This window comes from Arabidopsis lyrata, assembly GCF_000004255.2.
Source record: "Arabidopsis lyrata subsp. lyrata unplaced genomic scaffold ARALYscaffold_3, whole genome shotgun sequence".
Lineage (NCBI taxonomy): Eukaryota > Viridiplantae > Streptophyta > Magnoliopsida > Brassicales > Brassicaceae > Arabidopsis > Arabidopsis lyrata.
In genome coordinates, this window is record NW_003302553.1 from 20,834,376 (window position 1) to 20,862,045 (window position 27,670).

General features: G+C 33.6%; 2 protein-coding genes and 3 long non-coding RNA genes across 6 annotated transcripts; 2 read left to right on the forward strand and 3 right to left on the reverse strand.

Annotated features, from left to right (window-relative positions):
- Nucleotides 1-4,997: 4,997 nt before the first annotated feature.
- LOC9322086 lies at nt 4,998-5,463 on the forward strand. Its single transcript, XM_002883922.2, has one exon. It carries the CDS (start codon nt 5,051-5,053, stop codon nt 5,297-5,299), a length of 249 nt encoding a protein of 82 aa, XP_002883968.2. The 5' UTR covers nt 4,998-5,050; the 3' UTR covers nt 5,300-5,463.
- Nucleotides 5,464-7,824: 2,361 nt separating this feature from the next.
- On the reverse strand, nt 7,825-9,224 carry LOC110229666. The gene is made up of 3 exons (XR_002333048.1): nt 9,032-9,224; nt 8,556-8,865; nt 7,825-8,472 (listed from the first exon to the last, which is right to left on the reverse strand). It is a non-coding gene; the product is annotated as an uncharacterized LOC110229666 (long non-coding RNA).
- Nucleotides 9,225-10,318: 1,094 nt separating this feature from the next.
- LOC110229692 lies at nt 10,319-11,230 on the reverse strand. The gene is made up of 3 exons (XR_002333079.1): nt 11,053-11,230; nt 10,721-10,764; nt 10,319-10,564 (listed from the first exon to the last, which is right to left on the reverse strand). It is a non-coding gene; the product is annotated as an uncharacterized LOC110229692 (long non-coding RNA).
- Nucleotides 11,231-11,396: 166 nt separating this feature from the next.
- Nucleotides 11,397-12,311, reverse strand: LOC110229693. The gene is made up of 2 exons (XR_002333080.1): nt 11,777-12,311; nt 11,397-11,416 (listed from the first exon to the last, which is right to left on the reverse strand). It is a non-coding gene; the product is annotated as an uncharacterized LOC110229693 (long non-coding RNA).
- A 7,247-nt stretch (nt 12,312-19,558) lies between these two features.
- On the forward strand, nt 19,559-22,226 carry LOC9320036 (inositol oxygenase 2). Of its 2 annotated transcripts, XM_002883923.2 has the most exons (11): nt 19,561-19,746; nt 19,921-20,059; nt 20,145-20,229; nt 20,317-20,521; nt 20,876-20,935; nt 21,052-21,104; nt 21,237-21,359; nt 21,460-21,529; nt 21,666-21,744; nt 21,834-21,915; nt 22,071-22,226. In XM_002883923.2, the coding sequence occupies exons 1-11, from the start codon at nt 19,716-19,718 to the stop codon at nt 22,095-22,097; spliced, it is 954 nt and encodes a 317-aa protein (XP_002883969.1). In that variant the 5' UTR covers nt 19,561-19,715; the 3' UTR covers nt 22,098-22,226. The 2 variants fall into 2 exon arrangements, with proteins under 2 accessions (XP_020889318.1, XP_002883969.1); XM_021033659.1 differs by lacking the exon at nt 21,237-21,359 and having other exon boundaries at nt 19,559-19,746.
- Nucleotides 22,227-27,670: the final 5,444 nt, after the last annotated feature.

Sequence of the window (27,670 nt, forward strand, 5' to 3'; positions counted from 1 at the left end):
CTCATTTCACCCACAACCCATTTGACTCAATAACTCATGTGATCCATCAACTCATTTGAGTCAAAATTTTCAACTCATTAGGATTCATGGGTTGAGTTGAGTTGAGTTGACCCATAAATCTTGACCAATTTTGACATCTCTATCTCCATTAGTAGTTTCTCACCAAAAAACTTTAATAAAAATTAAATTAAAAACATTAAAATAATATTTTATTAACCAATTTTTTTAGAAATGTTTCGCATGTGATAAATCATGAGAAACGCACTCTCTCTTCTATATGTCACTTTCTTATTAGTTTACTTTCTTTATAACAAAATCAAATAATATATTGTTTATAACAATAATTAAATATTTTATATGTTGATATTTTTTAATTTAACTTTTTTAAAAATTCATAAAATGAAATTATCTATATATCAAGCTCCATTATATATAAGTTTAAATTATATAATAATATTATTTTAAATTGGTGTTAGTTAAGCTTAATACATAATATTAAATTAATATTATTTTAACTAATATAATAATATTATATTAAAAACAAAAGTTACAATTTAAAAATTAAAATGCTTAAGAATAGAACCAAGTTAACTATATTGTCTATTATAGCTTTATATATTTGTATTTATATTTTAATTTATGTTATCATGGTTTTATATGTAATTTATATATCTTTTATCATGGTTTTATATGTAATATGTTTAATTGTGGTTTTTAAATTATGAAACTCTTTAATAATATTATTTAATTTTTTTATCATAACAATATTTATAAATATAATATTATATTGATGAGATACCTATAAGATATCTCACCAATAGATGTACAATTTTAGTATGAGTTTCTCTAAATAAATAAAACATAAAAATATTAATATTATATTAGTGAGATAGCCATAGAGTATCTCACCAATAGAGATGCTTTTATGACTTTGTTATCCGATGCGAGTTTTTCGATTTTGCTGGTTGACTCGGTTTAGTCGGAGTTTGATACGGCCTAAAAGATTTTTGACAAAATAACTTTTTAAAGGTCCTTAATTACAGGTTAACTATTGAAAGACTAGTTGAATTTGACTTGGTTTCTAGATAGAAAATTTTATTTTACTTGATTTATATATAAAATTTTACTTTATTTGGTGAATGATTTGATCATAAAAAGTGATTTAATATATAGTAACATTATATATATAGCTAACATTCAATTAAGACATCCATTATATACAGTATACCCTTTATAAATTAATATTTCGATAAATCAATGCATTTTTTCTGTCCCAAATTTGTTTTGAGATAATTAGGATATCAATAAACTAATAATTCGATAAATTAATAAAATATTATAGTGCTAACTATATTAATTTATAGAGATTTTACTGTATCAAGTTATCATGAAGAAATTGATTTTTTTTTTTTTTCCTTTTAAGAAATTGATCATGATATGTCATATGATTTAGTGTGCACGTGATTTTTTTTTTTTTTTTTTGGTGAATGGTAATTCTAGACATAAATTTATAGTCTTTTTCTCCAGAGTAGATGACACACATGGCAATATTATCTCTCGAAATTTTTAGTTCAAAGTTTCTAATATCTTTAAATTAATATACTTTGGCATAACCTTAAAGTATACGTGAAGTATATAATGTCTAGATCAATTATATATCTATTTTAAGTTCTAACCAATGGAATAAAAAAATCCAAAAGCATTATTTTCGTAAAGACAAAAGAGCTCTTTGGTGGAGTCATTGGTAATTCATATTGCCTGAAAAATGAAAATGATGTGATATATCAATTGGTTCTTTCTTTTGCATAAAATCTGCATCCTGTCACCATTTCTTGGGATTTTGCAAAGATTTTATGAAGGACTTAGGTTATGACTTCTATCATCAATAATGTAGAATAATAGGAAAATGTTACATTTCAAACAAAATAATAGCTTTTGGACTGGACTAGATAACTTTGTTTGTCTATTACAATAAATACACAAATAGACAGCAAAAATAATTGGTATATTGAGAGGCCATGGCAGCCGTTGGATGTCGCATTCGTATGAAACGTTGTTTTCAAAGTTCCTATTCTTTCACTGTATAATATATTAATATATGCAGTTATATATACTCATGAGTGATGTTGATAAAGATACTTACTATTTTTTATGGAAGCATATTTTTGCTAAATAGTTTTATATTTGTGAGATAAACACAAAATTAATGATACTTTTTCGAAATACCTCAGATAAGGCCTGTAATTATACTGGGCCTCGATACGAAATCGCCAAGTTTTACGATTTATCTAAATAAGTGCCCCTTTTTCTTACAAAGTTTTTATTTGTTTTCTGAAATCTCCTGCACTATCTTGGTTAAGTCTCATTTGTTTCTATTTTCTCACATTCATCCTTTTGCCATAAACAGTCATATGAAATCCATCGATATATGGATTGACGTTTTGGTTTGAAGATTCAATACTTCGAATCATGTGCTTGGTTTATAATTTGTTTTGTGGATTTCATTTTCTAGGTAGTGTGTCGATACATTATCATTTGATTGTCTTGCAGTAATTTTGTGTAGTTATGATGGACGAATTTCAGAGTATAAATCATTGCAAATTTTTTTAATAAGTGGGCTTATTTTTTTTTTATAGGCCCATATTGTAAATCTCAAATATGTAGCTCAGTCCATATTCCTTGCTCCACCTAACTTTTCTACGTTGTTGGTTTAGTGAGACTTTTTTTGTTTTGTTGATTAAGAAAGTGGTTTAGTGAAAACTTTCCTTTCACTCTAGTATCTCTCTCTCTCTTTTTGTGTGTTATATGAGACTATGAGAGTCTATAAAGATTTGTTGTGAATCCATTACATGTAAGATATAAGGAATCTGGGATTTCAATTATGGGATGTTGATCAATTATTCTAAAAACTGTCTCACGGTATAAATAACTATGGTTTTGTTTGAGTAAATAATTATAATTTTTTTACATCAAATGTTAACAGTTTTTATCAATAGAAGATAAAAAAATTTCAATGATTGACATTCTGAATGGTGACTGCAATTGTATACGGAAATAGCAGGAAAAACATACGAAAAACGAGAAAACAGTTTGTCCGAATAGTAAATTATAAAGTAGATGCAATCATATATATAATTAAAGTACAAGACGTGGTATGGCAAAGTAAAACGTGACGTGGATCTTAGTAAGTATCTACTATCTATGGTTATTTACTTTTTGATAAAATATTATTCAAAACAACGGACCAAACTTCGTGTGTGATGGTTTGGTTACTGCTCGCTGTCTGACTGTCGTTAAGGCAAGCAAAAGCGACATTAATTATAACATAACTAGGACGAAAGCCTAATTAATAATTAACTAGAATATGATAGTATATGTTGTAGAATCATACTTTTGAGGAAAATATTCAGTTAATCAAATGAATGAAGGTATAATTTATAGAGAACTAATTTATATATTGCCAAAGAAATCGTAATATATATTCAACTAATATAACTATATTACAAATTAACAGTAAATTATGTAACTAAAATATATATACTACAAGAAAAAAAGGGATTAGCGACTTCATAGATTTTGTTTTATTATTTATTTATTCAAATTTAATAACGCATAAAAGTTATGAGAAATTAGTATTTGTGCATTGCGTTTATGTCACATAGTCGTTCCCTATGTTTTAAAATTTCTTCTAAAAATCAATATTAAGACTAAATTCTAAACTATATTAAGTTTGATTTTCTTACTTAAATTTTAAGCTTTGTGTTAATGGACAGATTCAAAAACATTATTATATTTTTAAAAAGCATTGTGATTATGTAGTTCATTGTCTTTTAATTCTTGAATACTCACATATATTTTCTTCCACCTACATTGTTGAGCCAATATTTAGATCCTCGGTAGCCTGATTTCAAAAAGAAATTCACATTCATCATAACAATAAACTTTTTTCATTTATTTAACTAAGTTTAAATAATAAACATGGTCATAGATTTTTCACTTTTGTATTACAACACCATTTCACAGTAGAAAGTTTAATTTCGATTTAATAATGTACATTGCACATTATTTTTGACTTCGTATGAGTAATTTGTATTTTTTTTAGGTGAAAAATAAAGTTGGAAAAATTGGCCAGTTATAAAGTTTTTTTGCACAAAACCTATAGAAAATGTGTCTTTGGAATATGTTTTAGATATGATAAAAAGAAAATAAAGAAACAATGTGTATTTGGAATATATTTTAGATATGATAAAGAAAATAAATAAAAAGGTGTCTTTGAAATATTTTTCAAGATATTTTTGATATAATAGTATAATGAAATCTAATGAAAATACATAATGGTGTATTTGAATTTAAGAAGAAAGACAAATGTCAAAGTGAGATATGTCATATGTCAGGTTCTCAAAACTTGTTTTTAGAGGAAATTTACTTTAATATATAATTTTTAATTTAATGAGAAGAAGACAAAGAAAGAAATAGATAACAAATGTGTCTAATTTAATGTTATCTATAAAAAAAAAAAAATTGTGTCTCTTGATTAAAAAAGAAAATAAATAAAAATTGTGCCTCTTTCATATTTTTTAATGATAGAAAAGAAACAAATAAAAAAGGTGTCTTTGGAATATATTTTAGATATGATAAAAAGAAAATAAATAAAAAATGTATCTTTGGAATAGATTTTAGATATGATAAAGAAAATAAATAAAAAGGTGTCTTTGAAATATTGTTTAGATATTTTTAATATAATAATATAATGAAATCTAATGAAAATACATAATGGTGCATTTGAGTCTAATAAAAAAGACACGTGTCAAAAAGAGAGATATATACCACAAGTGAGCTTCTCAAAAATTGATGTTAAAAAAACTTTACTTTATTATATAAGATTTATAATATACAAATTAAGATAAAAACAATTATCATATTGCCTTACTTTTTGGCCTGCATATATTTCTTGTTAACCAAAAATAATTGTGTTGCTTCATTTTATTTATGTCACAACAATATAAATAAGAAAGATAGGGTAAACATTTTTAATCAAAAGCAAAAGAAAATGAAAATGATTGTGAAACTCTCTCAGATAAAAATGGTGGTTACTCTGTTTCTTCTTGCATTTGGCCTTGCTCAGGCTCGATTTCCAACTTTCCCAACCGAGCCATTTCCTCCTCCACCAAACCGAAGTGTAAAGACCTCAGTGAACCAATTCCCAGGCGTAACACCTCCATTTTTCCCTCCAGGACACAAAAAACATCCACCAGTTCCCAGGCATGAAGCTAAGAATGCGAAGATGTCAATGAACTAGTATTTAAACATACATTTTGTCTTTCGGGTTATAAAAGTTGCACCCTATAAACTAATATGTTTTTAAACTAAAATAAATATAATACATGACAATGTAAAACTTGTTTGGTATTATTGTGCATTTTTATATCGTAAATCTATATTAATTTATCCATTTCATAATAATTATCGTTTACATATATATTTTTTAAAGTCTTTTTTTTAGGTTTAAATGAAGACTAAATTTCAGTTTTGTTCTATTACTCTATTTTATTATTAATTAAAGAGGTAAACATATGTAGTGTATATATAAGAGATATAGTAGACTGATAACATATCAAATAAAATCTAATGTGCACACTAGCACAATCGACTAGTATGTAGATACAACACTTAGATATCGAATACAGAAAGACCAAAAGTCACACTACAAATTTGTTAGAATTGAGTAAAGCTAAGACAATGAAGAGATTTTAGTTGTTTTTCCTAAATTAAGCAAATAAAAAATGACATAAATCAATAAGATAAAAATACTAGACAAAGAAAAATCTCAGAAGTTCATAAAAACATAAATCGGATAATTAAACACGAATCAGACTAAGCGTCATTCGTCATTCTTGAATTCAAATCACTAAGGTAAATTTAACCCGCCCTCATAACATTAACTATCTAAGCGATGAATTCCCTAGAATCTAAACACTCGTTTGATTTTAAAAAATTCAAGCCAGCATTAATTAAATTTTCAAGTTTGATTTGTTCACAAAATGTCTTAACTTCAACTCTTGTTGGCTAAGGACGTTTCACTCACCTATGTTCTTTCGAACAATTCAACAACATACTGGTGCCCCGATGAATTAAACATAAGATCAGAATCTAGGTGATCAATCTCACAGTAGGTAATATAATGTAAAAAACTGTTTTGCCTTCAAACAAGAATGAACAAAATACAGAGATCCGAAGTAAAGGTTTCAAGGTGGAAACTTACATAATCTGGGGAATTTCTACTTTGCACTCTTCATTAGCTCGATTCCAAAACCTCCTTTATGTACTTGACCATGAGTTTAATCAACATTCGTAACTCTGTATTTCAAGATCCAAAGGAATTTTTAATATCCCATTTTTGTCTTCCTACATAGATTCAGTGAAAATGTGTGCTCTCGCCGAAGGAATATCGATAACGAACCAAACAATACATGCATTTATCTAGGCTCTTTAACACCAAACATGATTTTACCGTAGTAAATCCTAAGAAAAGAAAACCAAAAATGCAGAAAAAGAAAGAAAAATATAAAAATAAAAAACTATGTGGGTTGCCTCCCATAAGTGCTTGTTTAAGGTGTATATTTTGAAAATATTAATCATGTTAGATAACACATAATTGTTCAGAGATAGAATTCATATCAAATAAATTTATTACTAGAATCTACTTTGAAATAATCATTGATGGTTGGATGTTCATGAGGATTAAATGCATTTAATGGAAAAATAAAATCAATTTGAGGTTTAAATGAGGTTTTAACGAAATAATCAACTTCATCCCCATTAATCTCATAAAACACAATGTCTTTATTTATATAATCAACTTCATGATCTTTAATCTCATGCAAAATCTTATCAATATGACGCACAACTTTTAGATATGATTCTTTAAGAAGAGATTTTTTAGATAATTTAGGCATTGAAAACTTAAGGCCGAAATTATAAACACCAGGGTAAAAACCCGCGCTCCGCAGCGGGAAAGTTTTGTAAAGTGTAATCCTTTAGTTTAGTTCTTAAATCATTTCTACTTATATAACTAACAATCTTAGCTAGCTAACAATGAATAAACAAAAAAACTTCATTGAAAGAGTTTTTGTTACTCTTGTTTATTTTGTAAATTCTATAAGATATATAAGCCCTCAATTGTTTTTGTTAAACCCTCAACTCCGTAAGTTCTCAATCAAATCTTCGTGTTATCTTCCCTAGCCATCATAATCTGCTTTTGAGGCACATAAAGAAGAGAGAGCCACATCAGGCTTAATTTCTCTCCGAACTTTTATACGGGTTCGTCTTGGTCCTCGATTCACCAGAACCACTGAATTTCATCTTCAGTTTAGCATCCATGAAATTTCAAACACGTCGAGAGGATAAAAATTGATGAAACAAAAGTGCTTCATCTTTATTATTATAACTGAAATAGGTAAATCTTTTTATGTGCTCAATAGTAAGCAAAAGAAGAGAATTATTGAGAATACAAAACTTCAACAAACTAATAATAATGCAAGATCAAGAGACAACTTTGAGACTTTGCGGTAGAAAGACCAGTCAGAAATAGAAGGAATGGATCATGGGCTGTCCAACATAATGCTCTTTTATGTAAGTCTGAACATCCGATGATTTTGCTAAACCGTCCAAGTAAGAACAAAATTCTCCTTCTACATCTAACAGAAACAAAAAAAGCATGTCTAAATATAATTGATGAACATCAACAGTTTAAAGTTGTTTTGCATATCAAGTAAGTTATCCTTTTTGTTAAAAGGATCATAGCTCATTGGGACAAGATATGTATTGTCCTGAATGCACATCAACATTGATTAAAGTTAGGAACAAGATTTACAGACTCATCGATAAACAACAATACTATAGAGATTATAGTGATTTACAAGATTATGAAGAGCTTTATAGGGTCCACAATCAATGAAGATAGTGTTTGATGTAAAGAACCCTTTGAAGCACTAAAACACTTTAGAGAGATTTTTAAAGAACAAAGGCTTTAGTTGGTCTTGATTCTTTTCTCCACTTAAGAATATAAGAATCTAAGATTCCCAATTTACAATCACATGGATCACCAGACAATTAATCATTAAGAGCTATGATGTCATCAATTTGAACTTGCAACCTTTCTGCTGCTCTCAATAGAAAATTGGAATTTTTTTACAATCATCAGTCATGAAGAGAAACTCTTCTACCTCAGGCCTCATCGTCGCCATTGGAAGTAAATTAGACTGTTAGTATATGTTTCTTCAATTTCTCGGCGCCAACATCATGCTTCCCCCAAAAAGAAATCTTACATTTGCCCTTAAAGCTCACAACTTTCACATATTTATAAACAAAATCACGCTTTTTCACAGCACAACCATCAATGTGATGTAAGAACCTCACTAAATCTCTGCTCAATGATCTTTTCCCATCTCGTATCATTGAATCAACCCTACCCTAAGAGAGAAACACTAAAACTCAAAGACTGCAATAGATATAACTTTTACAAGAGTTCAGAGTGGATCTTTAGAACTTCGTACCTGAATTGAATCAAGTTGCAGAAGAAAAATGCGTAGCCTCTCGAGAAACAGCTTCATAAGGAAAATGTGTTTTGCTAGCTGTTTGAGTTGTTTGAGAGATATAGATCTGTGAACCAAGTAAGACCGGAAAAATGGTTTGAAGTACACAAGCCATCGAATCTTTCAGTGTAGAGTATGAATCACGATCATGAAAGGCCGAGAATCGATTGAGAGACAAGTGAAGATCGTCGATTTTGCGGCTCTAATTCATCAAAGTCAGCTTCAATAATGAATCCACGTTTGGCTCAAAGCTTATGGTTTTTTACTAATCCTGCAAAATTTAGTAATCACCATATCAAATTATCAATGATCTTCAATACGTCGAACACATGGACAATTCTCTCATTCACATGATCTTCTAAGAATGGGGCGAATATTCTTTAATTCACAGGGACAATCCATCAAACACATAGTGTGCAACATTAAAATTCACTAACCTTCCTCACGAAGCTTTAATCAAAATCTCTGATCGACGGATCGAACCTAAGGATTGACCGGATTGAGTTATCCATCTTTGTATTCGTCTTAGTCTTCGTTAATTTGTTAGGATTTGAAATCGAGAAAAAAGTAAGGATGCAGATGAGAGCACGTTTGGGGTTATTGTGTCGATTATAAGCCTAAGATTTTAAAAGCCCAAGATTTAAAAAAACAAAGATGAGCATGTATAAATTTAAAAACCCAAGATAGTGATATTAGAAAAATGATGTGGAAAAGCGAATGACTTTTATTGGACGAAAATGATGAGCTGTATTAATTGTTATAATTTGATTGGATAAAATTTTCAGTGATGTGTCATGCTGAGAACATCTGAAAAAGCTTATATGTTAACCCTGGAGAGACTCTTAGCAGTTTTATTATATTGATTTCAAACATAATAATATTCAATATTAAAACATATTTTACAATAATCTCTAGCAAATTTTTGTGTTCTTAAATTATTTACTCATTAAAACATATATTAAATCAAAATATTTATAAAAAATATGAGAGTATGCAAACTAGAAGTCATATATTCAATGCATAGTTTATGAATATTTTTGAAATCATAAAATTTTAAGGGTTGAAGACGCATATACCTTTTGATTGGCTTGGTGGACACTACAAGAAATATCTACATTATTAGCAAGAGAGAAGAGCTATTATATGTCATCAATAGCGTTTTCATAAACGCTGTCTTATGCCCATGTTATAGTAGACCCCCCATATACGATAGCGTTTTTTCCGTATGCTATGATAGAGTACTCTACCATAGCATTAGTAAAACGCTTTGTTATATCGCCTTTCTATTTGTTATAAATTATGTGATAAGTCATTTTTCATGCTATGTTAGATGCTCATTTTAAAGTTTAAACGCTATAATATATTTTGTTATGACTCTTATTTTATGCAATAATACTTGCGTTTTATGTGCATATTATTTCACATTTGCGAAAACCTCTTTTAAAATTTATATAAAATATTTACATTTCGTAAATCATCCACACCATACAAGTAAAATGTCTCAATCCAAGGCTTAAACTAAGATTACAAGTACCAAAATTAACAAACTTGTTCTCATATCTAAGCTGAGCCTAATTTCTAATATGTGTAGATTTTGGGCTACACTCACTTGGGACTTGACTTGAGACTGCACTTGAGACTGCACTTGAGATAGCAAAATCTTGGGCTGCACTCACTTGAGACAGCAAAACAAATTAGCTCTGACAAAGAACATTTATAATTTATCCACAAAACAATCACAACCACAGTAAACTACTAAAACCAACAAAAGAGATAGAGATAAGATGTATCATTTACTCACTTCTTCTTGTCAATGTAAGGAACATCACTCTGTCTAGCCTTCCCATATTCACCTTTATTCAGTTACTAATTAGAAACATAAACTAACATTGTAAAGGGAAAGTTTAGAAAACATACGGGAACTTTGTTGGGGTTCGCTCTTATACGAGTAGATTCAGCCATTCTCATCTCTGAGATCAAAAAAATGCCATAAAATTTAGTCACAGCTAATGGATCATACAAACACATGAACACATCTTATAGCTTAAAGACATGTGATCTAAGGAAAGCTGCACAAAAGAAAAAAAAAATACATGAGGACAGCAAGTAAGAAAACGTTTACTCACCTCTTTATTTGTCTCTTCTTTGCTCTTTACCTCATGTGAAGGATCTAAGTAAGAAAAAAAAACAAGTATCATTATGAATAATAGATGTTAACTACAACTAAGACAAGTCTTGAATATAAAACTGAATATCATGAACCACGAACTCTAACCATTAACATCCCACAAATTGATGTTTCAGAAACCAAACCAATTAAACAAGTTTGATGCTACCTTCACTATCAATATTCTTTCACCTGAATTCTGCATCAATTGCTTTACTATATAGTATATATGTATCGCAAAAACAGATCCATTCTTAAAGAAACCACAAGAATTTAAAGGCAAAACCTAACCTTCCATGGAGAGCTTCCGCTCTTTCAATAAAACATGGGCTGTGTATAAACAAATGAAAAAGACCAAATTAAACTCCCAATAAACGTCCAAAGAAGCAAAAGTTTCTTAATAAACGTATCATGTTAATTACTTAATAAACTTCTATGCTCTAATTAACAACACACTAATTTTTAAAACCTCCGTTGTCGGAAATACACATGATTGTGGATAAGAAAATACATAAGTTAAGTTACACATGATCAATCAAACCAATGAAACAAACAGAGAACAATTATCATAAAAGACTTCTCCTTGTTTTGTTAGCTTGACGAGAAGCTGGAGGTAGATTAAGGAGCATTTTTTTGGTCTTCTAGCTACTGTCTCCTGCTATAAGAGCGATACCATACAAAAACAATGAGAAAACCCAATTCAAAACCTCAAAATTTCAGAAAAAGACCATCCACATTCAAATCCATAACCTAAAGAATGTTACAGATACCTTATTCGAAATCTTTGAAATCAAGTTCGTAAACGAAAACTTCATCATTAAAGATAGATGGAGAAACAAATCAAAGGGGAAAGGGAGACGGAACCAACAAACCTTATTCAAAATCTACAAAATCGATCCAAAGAAAAAAGGGAGACGGAACGAATTTGAAGACTAAGGTCATTACAAACCCAGACCACGAAACCCTAATCCCAAACGCAGATTCAAAGGGGGAAAGGGAGACGGAACCAACAAACCTTCTCTGAACGAAACCAGCTTCTCTTTTTGTTCTGATATAGAGAAATCCAAACCTAAAGAAACTTTCGATATATAAAGGAGAAGAACAATGAAGAATTTTGATTGTAAAAAGCCGATTTAGGGTTTGGGTGAGCTTGGTCGGAGGAAAGGTGGCTGAGAGGGAGGAGGTGACTGAGAGAGAGGAGGGTGGGGGAGACGGTTCAGCTATAGCGGCGGAGACGGTGGAGGAATAGATAAAAGACACCGAGGTAGATGGAGGAGAAGATGGTTGCTCTCGAGAGCTGTTTTTTTTTTTCTTTTGGTAAAAGTTTTTTTTTTTTTTTGGTCTCGTGAGCTGTCCTAATGTAAAGGGAAATGTTAGTTTTTTTCACAAGTGTCGGCGCTTAACTAAATATTTTGGGCTAAATATTAGCGGAATAAATGATTTTAGCTTTCCGCTTAGTGATGTTCTATCTTAGCGTTGTTTCAATGCTATTATATAATAACTAAAATAAAATTTTATCTTTCATAGCAGTTACGGAAAATGAGTTATCCTCTTGTGCTATCAATGTGGATATTTGTTGTAGTGGGAATGTGGTTGGACGACGCAGGTCCGGTCTGCTCATATAGCAGCCAAAGCAGCTACTTTAAGCCTCCAAATATAAAAAAATGTTTTAGGGCAATATTATCAAGAGACTTGTTTGGTTTGATTGTTATGTATCAAGTATATTAGTACTATATTAGTGTCAAGTGCTGAGTTTGACTCCTATTTTTACAGTTTTGTCTTTTTTCCCTTTTTTTGTGATGGGAGAGAATTGTTTTAATTTACTATTTAATTCTTTCTTCTTACAAGAAAATCTCTAAATATTTGATATAACTTGGTTAAGAATATTATAATATTTACACCAAAAAAAAAAGAATATTATAATATATATTTAGAAATCTCTAAATATTTGATAGCGCTTCTTCTAATGCTTTTTTTTAGTATTTTAATAATAAAATTTTAATCTTAGTTTTTATGTAAAATTATATTATTTAAGTATATTTTATACCATCAAAATCCAAGAACTATTGCGGTTTTGTCCTCTGTGTAGGAAAAGGGGTCACGAGAGCTCGTTGAATTTTAAAAGGTCAAGAGCTACAGATAGTTTTGTGATTTTTTTGTTTCTATTTTGGTCCAACTATTCATGTTTTTGTTTTGGTCCAATTATTATTTTTGATATCAAAATATATCAGAAGAAAACAGACTACATCTATATGAAAGGCTAAAAAGATCACGCGTTGCAGATGAAGACAAAGTGCTATGGACGGTGGAGTATACCCGCCGCAAATTTCTTATGTATCTAAGGCTCTTAGCCTTGTTTCTTAAAAATTTTAAGCCCAAATTTAAATCAAAACAGTTCTTAAATCCAAGCAACGTTTCTTGGTTTAGAGTTTTTTGGCCTCTTAAGGTGCGCTGACGTGGCATCGTTCTATTGGTTCGTAATCTGAGAAAACAGAAAAAAAAAACTCACCCGATTCATTTTTCTCGCGTCTCTCTCTCTCACCTTGTTCTCTTCGTCGGCGATTTTCTGAGAGATCGGCGTTGAGCTTCAGAAACCGGCGTATACATCATCAAATTAGGAGCTAAAGGCGAACCAAAGTTGATTGCTCTCGGGAGAGAACGGTGTTGAGCTTCAGAAACCGACCTAATCAGTGCTCGAGTCTAATAAAATCGGAGAGTTAGTCGATTCCATGCTCCAATCGCTTTATCACGGTACGAATCTCTCTGTTTAGTTGTTACGGTGACTTTTGATTAGGGTTATTAGCTGTAATCAAAATTAGGGTTTGTCAATTGAGATTTGATTTTCTAGAAATTAGGGTTTTTGATTTGTAAACGCAATTTTGGGTATAATCAGTCTATTAATCTGTTATTAGTCATCTTCTAAGACGATTGGTGCTATAGATGTAATCTTATGGAGTTTGGAAATGGGAGCTTCGAGTATACTTGTGTACGCTTATGGAGTTACAATAGATGTAATCAATGTTAGGCAATATAAAGAGTGAATTTTTTTTTGGGGTTTATATATGTTTTATGCTCTGCAAAGTTCTTGTCTTTGCTACATGGGTTTGTTTGTGATTTGATTTTGCATACATTTACTTGTTCATTAAGTAACTAAATCTGCAGAATTGATTCAATCTCTGTTGTTGTTTGTTACTGTTGTCTAACTGGATTTTTCTTTCTTAGTTCTTTGTGATAGGTCATGATTGTGCACATAATGAAGTGGATGATGTAAAGACTGACCTAATGTAAAGATAAAGAAAGCACTCTGTCCTCCAAAAATTGTGCAAGTGAGTTCTTCCTCTTTTTCTATTACTTCCTGAGATGCTGTGTGATTAATGCATTTAGATACATCATTTTTTTTATTTTCTGCTGTGTGATTAATGCATCTTTGATACAAAACGATTATGACTTGTTTATTTTCTGCTGTGTGATTAATGTGGTTAGAGCTAATTTTGAGTTCTTGAAGAAACTTGGAGTTGATTGGTGGTGTTTTCATGATTAATGTAGTTCCGTCTTTAATTGAATGCATTGTGATAAATGATTATGACTTGTTTAGATTAGGTTAAAGTCTGAGTTCAGTTTAATAGGTAAAGAGTTCAGTTTTTAATTGAAAGCATTGTGATAAATGATTATGACTTGTTTAGATTAGGTTAAAGTCTGAGAAGTCTAAATCATACTTATTAGTATGTCATTGATTGCTTCTCTTTGATTGCATATATTTGATTGATTGCTCTGTGATTTGATTAGGCTAGATAAAAGTTAATAATGTTATTGATTGCTCTTTGTGATCAATGCTTTAACCTAACATCCAACCATAACTTCAGTCGTTTTAAACACTGAAGCTCTTTTTTACACTAACTACTGAAGCTATTTATTTCCCTCACTTGTCTTCTAAAAACAGTGAACCTTAAACACAAACCAGAAAAAACTTAATCTCTTTCCCTCACTTGTCTTGTTAAAAACACAAACCAGAACCTTCATTGCTTGATATGGATTCAAGGAATACATATACCAATCCTTCAAGCTTTGTAAACCTCTTAAGCAGTCAAGAAGATAATCCCATGTTTCCACCAAATCAGTATGATGGCTTTAGCTTTAGTGCACCTTGGATTGATCCCAGCCAAGCTGAAGTGCCTGTTGCAGACCGCAAAACAAGACGCAAATGGTCACCAACAGATGATGTGATTCTCATTAGTGCCTGGCTCAACACCTCCAAGGATCATGTTGTCTCCAATGAGCAAAAAGCCACAACTTTCTGGCAACGCATAGCCGAGTACGTTGCAGCAAGTCCCAAGCTGAAAGGTCTGCAAAAGAGAGCTCCATTATGCTGTAAACAGAGGTGGGCAAAGATAAATGAGGGGGTCTGCAAGTTTGTAGGAAGCTATGAGGCTGCAACCAAACAGAAAACCAGTGGCCAAAATGAGAATGATGTGGTGACCTTGGCTCACCAGATTTTCTACAATGATCACAAGGCCAAGTTCACCCTTGAGCATGCTTGGAGGGAGCTTCGCCATGATCAGAAGTGGTGCGGATCGTCAACAAGTAAAGACAGTGGGTCAGCAAAGAGAAAAAGGGCTGAGGTCGGCTCTGCACAGGCCTCATCCTCTATGCCAGTCAACACTGAAGAGGAGGAGCCTCGTCCCATTGGTGTTAAGGCAGCCAAAGCCAAAGCCAAAGGAAAGACAACCACTGTGATTGGAGAAGAAGACAAGAGTCTGAAGGAGCTACATTGTATCTGGGAGATTAAGGAGAAAGATTTAGTTTTCAAAGAGAAGCTAATCAAAGAGAAGGAGAAGCTTAGTAGGACTAAACTGCTTGACACTTTGATGCTAAAAACAGAGCCTCTAACTGACATAGAGATGACTCTTAAGAACAAGCTCATAATGGATATGTTGTCCTAAGCTTAAGTTTGTTTTTATTTTCTGATTAAGCTAAGTATGTTTTATTTTCTGTTTTAAGTTTAACTATGTCTTTAGTTTCTGTTTGAAGTATGTCTGAATGTGTTTTGCTATTAATGAAATGATTTCTGTTTAAGCTAAGTATGCTTGTCTTCAACTGAAACAAAACTAACATGAATGTTAACTTAAACTGAATGTTAACTTAAACTGAATGATAACTAACTTGAATGTTAACTTGCAGGACGTGGAAGAACAAGCTCATAACTGTTTTAAGATTAATGAATGAAGTTTGTGGTTCTGTTTTAAGTGTAAGTATGTTCTATTAATGTTTTCTTAAAGTTTCTGAATGTTTTGTGCTTCTGTTTTATGTTTCTGGTTTGTGTATGATGCAGGTGAGCCGACATCACTTGTGTAAGAGACACATGTGACACCAATGCTTTTGTGCTTTAGTGCCGACTTCACTTGTGTCTTTTGTATTTGTGTGTCGACATCTCTTAATACAGTCGTGCTCTCTTTTGTGTTTTTATGTCGACATCTCTTAATACACTCGTGACTCTCTTTTGTAATTTGGTTTGAATGTATTTTTTTTTTTATTCTTCAAGTTATGTTCTTTAGTTTCTCTATATATACAAAACGAACACTTCTCTTCGTCTTCTCCAAAACAATATTCTCCTTATTCTTCTCCAAAACAATCTTCTCCTACTTCTTCTCCAACGCATTCTTCTTCTTCTCAATCTACATACAAAACATTCTATTTTTTCTCCAAAACATTTCTTTTTTGTTCCAAAACAATCTAAACCACTTATATAAAACATTCATTTTCTTCTCCAAAAAAATATACCATTTCTCAAAATGGGATCTTCTTCAAATTATAATCTCAACGAAATGATAAACGATAAGTTTGATCAATTTATCGACGAAACATTAGAGAATTATGGTGATCGTCAACAAGTCAAGAAAAAGAAAAAACGAGCATATATTGAAAGAGAGCGTGAACAAGGTCACATCCAGTTATGGAACGACTATTTCTCTGACGATGCAACATTCTTTACGCATATATTTCAACGCCGTTTCAGAATGAACAAGCACTTGTTCATGCGTATTGTTGATCGACTCTCCAATGAAGTTCCATTCTTTGAACAAAAAAGAGATGCTACCGGAAGGTTCGGTTTCTCGGCACTACAGAAAGCTACAACAGCAATTCGTATGTTGGCATATGGTCATGCGGCTGATGCGGTTGACGAATATCTCCGAATTGGTGAAAGTACTTCGATGTCATGTTTACACCATTTTGTTGAAGGAATCATCTATTTGTTCGGAGATGAGTACTTAAGAAGACCCACACGAGAAGATCTTATACGACTACTCCATATTGTAGCGGCACGTGGATTTCCCGGGATGATAGGAAGCATAGATTGTATGCATTGGGAGTGGAAGAATTACCCCACATCTTGGAAAGGGCAATATACGCGTGGATCCGGCAAACCAACAATCGTTTTAGAGGCTGTTGCTTCCCAAGATCTTTGGATATGGCACGCGTTTTTTGGACCTCCAGGTACCTTAAACGATATCAATATTCTTGATCGATCACCAGTTTTTGATGATATATTACAAGGTAAAGCTCCGAAAGTGAAATACGTAGTCAACGGGAACGACTATCGTTTGGCTTACTATCTCACAGATGGCATTTATCCTAAATGGGCTACATTTATCCAATCTATTTCTATTCCACAAGGTGAAAAAGCTTCTTTATTTGCTACAAATCAAGAAGCTTGCCGCAAAGATGTTGAACGTGCTTTTGGAGTTTTGCAAGCTCGATTTGCCATTGTCAAAAATCCGGCTCTTATTTGGGATAAAGTAAAAATAGCAAAGATTATGCGAGCATGTATAATTCTTCATAATATGATAGTAGAGGATGAACGAGATGGGTACACTCAGTTTGATGTCACCGAATTCGAACACCCGGAATCAACCACATCTTCACAAGTGGATTTCACCTACTCTACAGAAATGCCTTCAAATCTCGGTAATATGATAGCCACTCGATCCGAAATACGTGATCGGACTAAGCATGAACAACTGAAAGCTGATTTGGTTGAGCATATTTGACGACATTTTGGCAATAACTAAGCTAACGAATACTCGTTATTCCGTTTTTTTTTTGTATTTTTTTTTTTGCTTTTATGCCTTCTATGTTTAAAATTCTTAGGAAATTGTAATATTTATTAAGTTTTATCATATAAAAATGTTTATAATTTCCATTGTGATAATTTTTTTTTATTTAAGAAACCTAGTTAAGGACTCACCATTGGACAAAGAAAATTTTAAGGATTCATCAAAAACTCTTAACTTTAAAATTGTTGTAAAGTAAGATTAAAATATGTTTAAGGATCTTGTTAAGGACTCATTCATTGGGGTTGCTCTAACACTTCACCAAATCTATTAATTTGGAATAAAATCCGATTTTTTCTACAAAAAGCGCTAGTTAGTCATGAAATATTTATTTTTTTCTGACAAATTTTTAAATATATAATATAGTATGCTAGTAAAATGTTGATATAATGCACTTTTTTTCTTAGTAAATTTTCTTAATTCACATAAACTTTATAAAACCGACTTTCAACCAAAAGAAAACATTGTAGAAAGCCACAAAAATAAATGAAATGTGAGTAGATGCTGAGTCAGAGGTTGGTCAATACACAACAGCTAATTAAGATAATACAGTATACACGTCACAATGACTTGTTTTTCTCTTGCCAACTTGTTAATTTCTTTAATTCTTAAAATTAAACCATCACAAAAACAGAAGAGCACAGCTGTTTTTCTCGACTCCCAATTTATATTTTGCTGCTAAGGACATTTTATTTCATTATTTCACAATTCAGGACTCCTTTGTTTTTCCTAACTTTCTCTTTCCTTTTAACATGTTCTCATTTTTTTTAGATTATCTTCTACTGTTTTTTTTAGTAGATTAGTTGTTACCGACATACATTGACCATTCTAAAAACTAAATGTGGAATGCTGATATAGTAAAAAAACAAAAACAAAAAAATCATGCAAAATCATCCAAGGCTTATCTAAAATTAGATAATTTGCCACGTATAACTAATAATCAATCCTTTGATTTTCCCTTTTTGATAAAACGGAACAGTTATGAGTATCTTTTTTTGAACTAATGGAACAGTTATGTCTTTAAGAAACAACAGAAATAGTAAAAAATATTAATGCAAATCCGCGTCAAGAGATCAAGTTTAACAAACTAATAACAATTGAGATATTAGAATGTCCCACATTGCTTGGGATTAAGATCTTTGGGTAATATATAAAGGATGTGGCAATCCTTAACTCTTGAGCTAGCTTTTGGGTTAAGTTAGGCCACATTCCTAATATGGTATCAGAGCCCAAGGTTGGCCCAACAAGCAAATTCCCACACAAATGGTTTCCCACCTATGTGGCCCATATAAGTGGCATGTCTTGTTGTATTTCCGAGATGTTGGGCTTGGGCTGTTTCCCGTTGGACCGTTTCCCACCCACATCTCGAGGAGGCCTATTAGAATGTCCCACATTGCTTGGGATTAAGATCTTTGGATAATATATAAAGGATGTGGCAATCTTTAACTCTTGAGCTAGCTTTTGGGTTAAGTTAGGCCACATTCCTAATATGAGATAAGATTAGCTCAAGAGAGACATATTTCAGAGCGTGTTAAACAAAGACACGTCTTGAAAGTCAACGTGAATTACACGCTCTGAAAAAGCGCGTGAGGTTTGGTTATAACGAAGATACGGTGAAGTGTGACTTCATTCTACATTAATTTCAGTTTGAGGACAGAACTCAAGTTATGTTTGATATCTAAGGACTTGCACTGTCTCCAAATCTGCAGGAAGGACTTTTTGATTGGATCAATATAAATACCGACTCCATTCTCATGACCCTTCAACAACATCTCTCACACAATTTCTCGTTTTTGTTTTTAATCAAAATTTTTAATTTACGTTACGTATCAAATTCCGAGCAAGATGACTATTCTCGTTGAACATTTCGTCTCTGGTAACGTTTCATTGCTTGTTACATTTAAATTTGATTTCTTTTGAGATATATAGATAATTAATCAAATATTGCAGATTAGATTGATATTAGTGCATGAGAATTAGAGATTATGATCAATTAAATTAAAATAAAAATATGAGAAGTTATGAACTAATTTTGTGGTGACGATTATAGATTCAAGAGTGGATGAAAAGAAAGTTACAGAGGAGAGGGATGATGAATTGGTGTTGGATGGAGGTTTTGTGGTTCCAAAATCTAAGGAAACTGATGCATTCGATGCTCCTGATATGAATTTCTTAGGCCATTCTTTCAGGTTTGTTTAATGAATTGATCCATATCTATGGACATAAATGTTGTCTTTGATCAAAACTAATTATAGTCTCTTTTGTTTTTTTAAGGGATTATGAGAATGGTGAAAGCGAGAGACAACAAGGCGTTGAGGAATTCTATAGGATGCAACACATTCACCAGACCTATGACTTTGTAAGCACAAACAAAAATAATTTCAATAGGCTAGTTAATTAAAAATTATAGTGTTTATTGAAAATTGAACTTGAAAAAATTGGACAGGTGAAGAAGATGAGGAAAGAGTATGGAAAACTTAACAAGATGGAAATGAGTATATGGGAATGTTGTGAGTTATTGAACAATGTTGTCGATGAGAGCGATCCGGATCTTGATGAGCCTCAAATCCAACACCTTCTCCAAACCGCTGAAGCCATTCGCAGGGATTATCCAGACGAAGATTGGCTCCATCTCACTGCCTTAATCCATGGTACATGTCTTGTTCTGCTATATCATAAAAATATTCACCACGCTTAAAAATCTACCATTTATAGTGTTCCACAAATCATTCTTTTGTCTTTTTATTCTTTCTTATAGTTAGTATTAAGAAATTTCAAAATGATGAGAGCAAACGATTTGTTATGTTGAATATTAAACGGTCAACAATTTAAAAGTTCATTGCTTCTTCTTACACTGGTTATGTTACTATTGAACATATTAGATATCTTAATGCATACATGTCAATTAATTTAAATATCCAAGCTACCTAATTCTTTCAATACTTTGAGTTAGATTAATCTACAAGATAATTTATATTTATTTTAAATATTATTTCTTTTTTCAGATCTTGGCAAGGTTCTTCTTCTGCCAGAATTCGGTGGTCTTCCCCAGTGGGCTGTCGTTGGTGTGTATTCAATACTAATTATCCTATTCTTTGTTTAGAATTAGATAACATCAAATTAATTCTGCAAAATAACTACAAAACAACTTTTAAGTTTTAACACTTCCATCGAATGACAGGCGATACATTTCCAGTTGGATGCAACTTCGACTCGGCCAATATTCACCACAAGGTAAATAATAAGATAATCTAGTTCTATCAATAGTATATTTCGGATTTTTCAAACGTTTCCCGGTTAAATTTAAGTGACAAAAGTACTCGAGCTCTTAAATAATATAACGTTCACCATTGTTATATCTTGCAGTATTTCAAAGGAAATCCAGATATCAACAACCCAAAATACAACACAAAAAATGGAGTTTACAGTGAAGGATGTGGATTAGACAATGTTCTCATGTCATGGGGTCACGACGACTACATGTATTTGGTAATTAACTATCTACTTCGTAATTACTATGAATAAACCTATCCAAAACCTGTCGACAACAAAACTATACTTATTTTGCTGATTTCGTCGTATCCAATAGGTGGCTAAGGAGAATGGCACGACTCTTCCTCACGCTGGTCTCTTCATTATTCGATACCATTCCTTCTATCGTACGTCTTCAACCATATGTTACAATATATATACATATTTAATTGTATCATATGGTTTCAGTAAATAAATTATACATATTAGATACTTTTTTTGTTATTATTGTTATCATTAACATTGAAAACAAAAATCATGCAGCATTGCACAAGGCAGGAGCTTACACGCACTTGATGAACGATGAGGACAGAGATGATCTCAAGTGGCTCCATGTCTTCAAGTAAGAGTTTTTTTTCTTTTCATATGTTATTTATTTTATATACATCATTTCCAATTTTGTGACACTGACGAATAAAAATGATATCGCAGTAAATATGACCTATACAGTAAGAGCAAAGTTCTTGTAGATGTCGAACAAGTGAAGCCTTACTACATTTCCCTCATCAACAAGGTAAAAATACTCAAATACATTTACATATAATGTTTTTTTTTTAACCAAACTTGTAACAATTTTTTTTTTTTTTTTTTTTGGTTTTAATGTGAAACTTGTAACAATTTAACTATTTGTCTCACATTTAATGTGTATATTTTTTTTTGACATTGCAGTATTTTCCGGCGAAACTAAAATGGTGAGATAAAGCTAAGAGTCAATTAATTAACTACCTTTTATGTGGAGAACGAGATCAAAGGTTAACGAGTTTCTATTGTATACAACGGAAGATAAATCTATCTAATAAAAAAAGTTGGTGTGTTCATTTGTAATTTTTTTCCCCATCAATTTAAAAGTTATGTTGTATGAAATAAACATATTAATATAAATAATTAATTTTGTTTTCTCTGTTTTCCTAAGTTATAAATTTCCTCTCGTCATTTTGATCGAATCGGTCAATTTCAAATAACATATCTTTTATACATACAACATAAGATGTGCATGACCAGAAGATTGCTATCAAAAATTCATTCTCTATCATGTAAAGCTAAAATCATTGCTATGTGCATGACCAGAAGATGTTAAGGTATCAAACGATGACCACGAAACTATGGCGATTGCCGAGCTAAGGGAAAAAAATGTAGTATGGGAGTGAAGTTGACATGAAATATATAAAGGGTGCGTTGGGAAACTAGTACGTTTCCAAACTTAATTGTAGAACTAATACAGTTACTATTTATAATTTGGTGAAAGAGAGAGTGTGAGAGAAGAGAGAGTGTCAGAGAGAGTGTGTGGGACGTATAAGAGCTTTTTAGTGGGTCAGGTTTTTTTTTTTTAATTTCTTTTTCTTTCTTTATTATATTTCATTCCCTCAAAGTTGAATAATTAAAATGCTCGTTCCTAAATTTTATTTTTCTAAAATTGATCATATACATAAAAATCTATGTTTTTTTCTCTATCATTTGATATGCATTTTGTTTTATAATTTTTAAAATTTATATTACCAAACACTGTACAAATAATATATATACAAATATAAACCACTGTACAGATGTAGACCACTGTACAGATATACACCACTGTACAGAAGAATATCTGTACAGAATAATGTATGTACAGAAGGATGCATCTGTACAGAAGAATGTATGTATATTTTATACAGAAGGATGCATCTGTACAGAATAAATTTATATTTTAGAGACCACTTTACAAAAATAATATCTGTATAATTATAAACCAATGTACAGAAGAATATATGTACAGAAGGATACATCTGTACAGAAGGATACATCTGTACAGAAGGATACATCTGTACAGAAGGATACATCTGTACAGAAGGATACATCTGTACAGAAGGATACATCTGTACAGAAGGATACATCTGTACAGAAGGATACATCTGTACAGAAGGATACATCTGTACAGAAGGATACATCTGTACATAAGGATTTGACGATGTTTGATAGTTTTTTATTGGTTTTTATTTTCTAGTTTTTGGATTTTGGTTTTTGGTTTTTGATTTTTGTAATTTTTTATTTTTGGTGTAGATTTTAGTTTTTGCAAAATCTTGAATGGTAATTGTGGATGTCGGATTCACACACTCAAGTATTTTATTATGTAGGAAAGATTATTCTTGAGGGACAAAAAATGAATGTGTCAAAAGATTGTAAGTTGCTACGAAAATTGCTATGATAATATTTCTTGAGAGGAAGATCCCTTTACATGGCCATTGGCCTTTATATTTATACATAGAGAATTGACATTAAAATGAATAATTAAGTACAATTATTTCCTCTTAAATGTGTCCGTTTTGATTCTTTGACTTTAATGCTCAACGTTTGAATTTGAGTTGACTCTGATCTTCATGGGCCTCGCCTTTTTGGCCCAAATGTCCTCGAACCGACTTACTCATATCTTCTACACCGAACCCGTGTCACAGTGCAGTCACTTCGGATTCTCGAAGTGGTGACCACCACTTCGACCGCTCCTTCTGCTCATGGGTCCAATGGGCTTCGTCTTTTATGGGCCATTATTTTGACTATGTGGCAATCTTTGGTTGGTCGCGGACTTCTGGTGCGGGATCCGACACCAACAATTAGCCCCCCAAGTTCTTCGAAGTGCTATTCCAATTCGGAGGACTTTAAATGCTCAAGTGGCCAAAGATTGCGCTCGAGAATCTTTCTGATTTCCCGCCGAAAATCTCATCACTCCTTTAATTTCGGCACTAGCCATTTTTAACCAAGTGACATCTGTCATCATTATGACCGTATATTGATTAATTACTATTAAAACGGGAAAAAACCTTCCCACTTCCCACACAACTTCCGAGGCGGTTTCATCATTAGCTTGAGGTAACTTCTTTTCACCATTACTCTCTTCTTTTACTTTTGTACTTTAATCAGAACCTCTCTCTTCACCAAAAACCCCTCTTCGCCGGATCTTGAATTTTTCTTTCTTCCCAATGACTTCCGATTCCGATAGACCCGAGTCTCCGTCTTTCGATGAGAGGCGTTCTAGCAATGACGAGTGCACCCGCTCCGATGATATTGCCGGTCCGCACTATAGGTCCACTTGTACTCTTCGATCCCTCGAGCGGTTGAGAGAGCTTTGCCGGATTCCGCCGGAAATTATGGCGGAAGCACAAATAGCTTCCCCCACAGAATCCCCAGAGAACCATCGCGATGGTTACTTCTGTGTGTACGAGATTTATTTCAAGGGTTGCGGGCTGACCTTTCCTCTTCCCGAAGCCCTAGTTCTATACCTAGCGGCTCTTGAAATCGCTCTTCCTCAATTAACCCCCAATCTTCTCCGTACTATTCTTGGAATTATAACAATCGCGGCGGAGGCCGGTTACGTTGTCGGAGTTACTGAACTAAATGAGCTTCTAAGCGTGAGAAGTTCATCGAAGAAAATGGGGTATTTCTCAGCGTATCCTAATGCCAACAGGAACATCATTTCACATCTTCCGAACAAGGATGAAAATTGGCATCATCCTTGGTTTCTGATTAAGAAAACTCCCGCTTCGATTGGAAATCTCGCAGATTTTCTCCCTTCGAAGTGGTCTGCGAAACCCGGTAGTGATTAGGTCGCCCGTATCTTTCCCGGTTGTTTCTTTATCTTTATTAACTAACACCGTTGTTTCATTTCGCAGCTTTCATCGCTTCCACTCTCCCATCTGAAGAGTTCATCGAATTCTTCAAAATAATTCTTGAAGGGGAAACCCTTTGGAATTCTTTCACTCTTGAACGATTCCTAGAAGCTAACCACAGACTCAGGATGAGTCCACCTGGTCATCTTCACCAAATTCCGCCCCCTCCCTCAACTCAGGGAATGTCATCTTGGGCCCTTGCGGCCAAGCGTAAGTTGCTTTCCAAGCCGATGGCTGAGGCTTGCGAGGAGAAGAAAAAGTTTCTCGCGACTTCTATAGACAAGAAGGACTATAGTAGGACCTTGCTGGTTGATGATGGCAGCACCGAGGGAGCCCGATCTGTCGCTTCCTTCAGATTAACTCCTCGTCGCGATCGTCGCGACTCACGTTCTCCTCGGAGGGATCAATCTCCTCGCTGTGACTCACCTCGTCCTCCCCGAGATGATTTTAGTAACGAACCAATTAAGAACTTGGTTCGCCGGAAGAGAGACAAGTCCTCTCGCAGTGATTCTTCCCCGCGGAGGGAAACGTCAAGGGCCCGGACTGACCGCTCACCTCGATCATCCCCTCCTCTTGAACCAATGGGTCCTCCACGACCGGTTGATATGTCTTCCTCTTCCCAGCCTGATAGTGGAAAGACTGCCCGGAGTGCGTCTCCGAAAAAGGGAGATTCTGAATCTCGAGATGCTTCCTCGAGGTTAAAACATGCTCTTGTCCCTCAAGTCAAATCGCTTTCAGGTTCGGTGATTCATATAGTCTTCAACGTTTTTTATTTCCATTAAGATTCCGATTTTTACAACTTTTCCTTTTTCGCAGCTATGGAGAAAGAGGGCAGCGTCTTCCGATGCTTCAAGACTCGATCGGGTTCGATCTTGCCAGACTTCGACAAATGGCGCCCTGCGATTCGTGAACGCTATTTGCTTCACGCGCATCACTCATCTCGGGTTAGTTCCATTTTTTTTTTGTTGCATTGCCATTCTGCGAACTGACTCGCCATCCCGGGTTCATGTATAATGCCAGGCTCATAGCGAATTTAACGACATGATCGAACATTACGAAGGGTTGGTCATTGGACGGGAGAAGGAGATTGACATGTGGAAAAAGAAACTCTCTGCCCTTGAGGCTGAACTCAGTTCTTCTGCCGGCTCCAAGCACGATCTGGAGGACAAGGTCGACAGTTTAACATCCGAGCTTGCGCAGATAAAGGAGGAGCTGCAGGGTCAGTACGACCAGAACTTCAAGCTCCAGGAAGAGTTTTCTGGTGTTCAGGGTAGGCTTCAAGAGTCCGAATCAAACGCTGATTCCCTGAACAACCAACTCATCGAGCTTAACGCGAAGTACAAGGCGGTTGCCAAATTGCGTGACTCCGAGTTGGCGAGGTCGGCATCAAAAGCCAGAAAAGAGGTTAAGGGACGCGGGATGGAGTTGATCCAAGGGGCCATCCGATTCATGCAGACTGAGAAGGCTAGGTCTGATTTGGAATCAGATATCAAAGAGCACGAGAGCAACCTGATCCTGCTGGATCAAATCCATGATACAGATTTCTCCGAGGAGCAAGAGAGAACCGAACTGTCGGCTAATCTTTCTGAAAAGCGGAGTCGCTTGGCAGCTCTTCCTACTTCGACCTTCAACCCTCAGGACTTCGAGGAATTCTTCACTGAATCGCCTCCTATAAGTGAATCAGGTCTAGACTGGGCAGGTAATGCTTGGCTCCTGATATTTATTACCTTTTCTTACCTTGTACCTTTGATTGACTGGAATTATTATTCCTAGGCTCAAGTGAGACGGAAGACGTTGTCCCGCCCGTAGTTCCTATGGTACCGGAGGTCACTCCGGAGGTTGGTTGTACCGTGGAGAGCGGATCAGGAGTTTCATCTGACCATGCGGCTGCCAAGGAGGCGAATGAAGCTTCGACTGTTGAGCCGGATTCCGAGGTGGCTGCTGCTCCGTAGTGGCTGTGTCCACTTTAAATTGGGAATTGTCCCTTTAATTTTAAGACTTAATTTCGAACTTGTCTTTGCCTAAGGAGGCTTTATTATTTTCTTTTGAACAAGATATTTGCCTGAGGAGGCTTTTAAACCTTTCTAGGTTGTGACCCAAGGGGGTTTGGTTAAAATTATATGCGGGTTTGCAAAGTCCGCTTTTAACCTTTTGTGGCCTTGTGGTTATGCTTTTGAGATTTTCAGGCTGATCAGACCTTTCTCTTTTAGAATGCGAGAACTGAGCTCGGCTTAAAGCGAGTTCCCCACTTCGGGTTTAGTCAACTCGATAAACTTATTGGGCTTGAGCCTTAGAAACTTTTGTAGTTAATGCGACGGTTGCGCTTTCCCTTCTTATAAGTAAAGAAAACGGCTCGTCTTTAATGCAATAACTGCCTTTTCTCGATTTCCAAAAATGGTTTAAACCACTCGGACACACTACCATTATTGGGTTTATGGTTCCAAGACAAACCCTAAATCATTATAAATAAAGGCTTACCTACTTCTAAGCTTTATTTAAACACGATTTTAGAATCTTACTTGAGAAATATTTCGAGGATGGAAAACGAAGGAGTAGCCCCCATCGATCCCGGCAGCCCACTTTTCTTGTCCGGCGACGGATTTGAACCGGCCGGCGTTCTCTTTCCTC